This window comes from Mus caroli, unplaced genomic scaffold (assembly GCF_978045245.1).
Source record: "Mus caroli unplaced genomic scaffold, Mus_caroli_1 scaffold_20, whole genome shotgun sequence".
NCBI lineage: Eukaryota > Metazoa > Chordata > Mammalia > Rodentia > Muridae > Mus > Mus caroli.
The window spans coordinates 16076737-16079449 of NW_028227275.1; the positions used below are offsets into that span (position 1 = coordinate 16076737).

The 2713-nt window shown below is 61.9% G+C and overlaps 1 protein-coding gene across 1 annotated transcript; it reads left to right on the top strand.

Annotated features, from left to right (window-relative positions):
• The first annotated feature begins 415 nt into the window (after nucleotides 1-415).
• On the top strand, nucleotides 416-1944 carry Lbx1 (ladybird homeobox 1). The gene is made up of 2 exons (XM_021152401.3): nucleotides 416-740; nucleotides 1375-1944. Exons 1-2 carry the CDS (start codon nucleotides 416-418, stop codon nucleotides 1896-1898), a joined length of 849 nt encoding a protein of 282 aa, XP_021008060.1. The 3' UTR covers nucleotides 1899-1944.
• Nucleotides 1945-2713: the final 769 nt, after the last annotated feature.

The following is a 2713-nucleotide window of genomic DNA, read 5'->3' on the forward strand; positions in this document are numbered from 1 at the left end:
GTCCGGGATCGGCGCCCTCGCCTCGGCTCTTCCAACTGCCGCCGCCAGGACCCCGGGCCAGGAGCCGCCGCGGCGGAGCCACCTGACACCTTTAAATAGCACCGGGGCTGGCGAAACTGGAGCCCGGCGCGGCGCTTCCCGGCTCCGGCCCGGGCTTACTGGAAACCCCGGCGGTGGCGGCGGCGGTGGCGGTGGCAGCGGCGGCGCCCGCGTCAGCGCTCTCCTCCCGGGGCCCCGCGCCGCTCCGCTCGCCCGGGTCGCCGCGCTAATCGGCCGCTTGCCCATCCGCGCCCTGACCGGCGCGGCCTCCTGCCCGCCTCTCGCCTTCCTCTCGCACCGTCCGGCGCCCGAGCTGCCCGCGGGCTGGGTCCCCCCGGCCCGAGCCGCCCCGGCCGGGCCCCCAAACGAGGCCGAGATGACTTCCAAGGAGGACGGCAAGGCGGCGCCGGGGGAGGAGCGGCGACGCAGCCCTCTGGACCACCTGCCGCCGCCCGCCAACTCCAACAAGCCGCTGACGCCGTTCAGCATCGAGGACATCCTCAACAAGCCGTCCGTGCGGAGAAGTTACTCGCTGTGTGGGGCGGCGCACCTGCTGGCGGCCGCGGACAAGCACGCGCCGGGCGGCTTGCCCCTGGCGGGCCGCGCTCTGCTCTCGCAGACCTCGCCGCTCTGCGCCTTGGAGGAGCTCGCCAGCAAGACCTTTAAGGGGCTGGAGGTCAGCGTCCTGCAGGCAGCCGAAGGTAGGCACAAGCCTAGATTCCCCTGCGCACAGTCGCCCACACGCAGCGTCCTGCCCTTCGTACCCCCTACCTCTGCCCACGCCGGCTGCCAGGCCCCTCCAGTCCTGGCTTCTGCAGCTGAGACTGGAGACAGGGGCGCAAGAGCTTAGTTCCTAGGGACCTCCGAGGTGATCTGAGAGAGGTGTGGGAATCCAAGCTCTTCCTGGAGCCTGGCCGGCTACCTAGGCTTCCCGTCCGCTTGGACTCTCCTAGACTTACTCCTGGACTGGAAAGAGGGCGAATTTTTTCCCCCCTGACAACTCCTGGGTAGGGTGGAGTCCGGCCATTGGAAAGGGGTGGAGAATCGGTGTTCACAACACATTTGGGGAGTCTCTGTGTGGTTTCCTTGCACTCTGTGAGACTTTAGCTCTTTCAGACCAACTGCTAGGGAGCAGAAACTAAAACAATTTTTTCTTAGGACTTTCAGGAGACCAGAGGTGTCCCATGGCCCAGTTTGTTCAGGTTTAGAGAGTGGAATCGAATTGGAGAAGAAACAAGAGCGGGACGGGCTTGAGTCGGTTGGAGAGTTATGGGAGAGAGTCTGGGTGGGGTCTTGACTCTCTCGTCGCAAGCCTACACTGTCATTTCTTTCCAGGCCGCGATGGGATGACCATCTTTGGGCAGAGGCAGACGCCCAAGAAACGGCGAAAATCACGCACGGCCTTCACCAACCACCAGATCTACGAGTTGGAGAAACGCTTTCTATACCAGAAGTACCTGTCCCCGGCAGATCGCGACCAAATTGCGCAGCAGCTGGGCCTCACCAACGCACAGGTCATCACCTGGTTCCAGAACCGGCGCGCCAAGCTCAAGCGGGACCTGGAGGAGATGAAGGCTGACGTGGAGTCTGCCAAGAAACTGGGCCCCAGCGGGCAGATGGACATCGTGGCGCTGGCCGAACTCGAGCAGAACTCGGAGGCTTCGGGCGGTGGTGGCGGCGGTGGCTGCGGCAGGGCTAAGTCTAGGCCGGGTTCTCCCGCGCTGCCCCCAGGCGCCCCGCAGGCCCCGGGCGGAGGACCCTTGCAGCTCTCGCCCGCCTCTCCACTCACAGACCAGCGGGCCAGCAGCCAGGACTGCTCAGAGGATGAGGAAGATGAAGAGATCGACGTGGACGATTGAGCTGCGCCCTGGACCTCCTGCCGCCCGGGCCCCCAGTGCCCGCATGCCCGCCGCCTCCCGGATCGGACCGCTAAGGGGAGCTGGGACCTCCTCTGCACCTCCCTCCTCCACCCTTGTCCCGGGGCCGGGCTTGGCCCCTGACAGCCGCCTCTTCCTTCTCGAAGCAATAAATCCGGGCCGGCCGGCGGGGCCGGCCGCCACACGCGGCCTCCGTCGCCCCGGAAGCCCTCGCCGTGCAATTCTGTATGGCTTCTGTATAAATATTTAAGCCTATATAGTGGGTTCCTCCCACCACAGCTTGATTATTTTCTTTCTTTTATTATGATTATTATTTTTTTTAAATCTCAGAGATTTCGATGTTTTCAAAGCCCCGGTGCTGCCGGGTCGGCTGACGGTGAGGCGGACTCGAGAGCGGCGAACACTACTAACTCCTGCGGTCTAGAAGCTGTTTTAATTTTTCTCTGCATGTGGCGAATGCACCGGTCCGCTCACCTCTCTCGGCCTATTACAGTTGACTTTTAATTTCCTTCTGCCTTTTTTTTTCCCCTGCGTGAGAAGGGGGTGGGGGGGAGAGCCGGGCCCTGACTTGCAAGTTTCAAAATCGATCTTTTCTTTCCCCAGCGAGAGAAGTCTGCTTTCGATGGCGTGTCTGCCTCCCGAGGCCCACTATTTTTAAAATTTCTCCAAATCTTCCTGCATTTTCTCGGACTGATTGCTGGAGTCTGGCTCTTAGGGAAAAAGCAGGGAAGCATCCAACTAGTCATGGAAAACAGAACCCAAAGCCCTAGGAATTATTTTTTACTCTTTTTAGATTT

Bases quoted from the DNA above. Each gene is read 5' to 3' on its own strand.
- Lbx1 (XM_021152401.3), top strand. From the start codon at position 416: ATGACTTCCAAGGAGGACGGCAAGGCGGCGCCGGGGGAGGAGCGGCGA. The intron at 741-1,374 runs GTAGGCACAAGC...ATTTCTTTCCAG, and splicing joins CGTCCTGCAGGCAGCCGAAG to GCCGCGATGGGATGACCATC.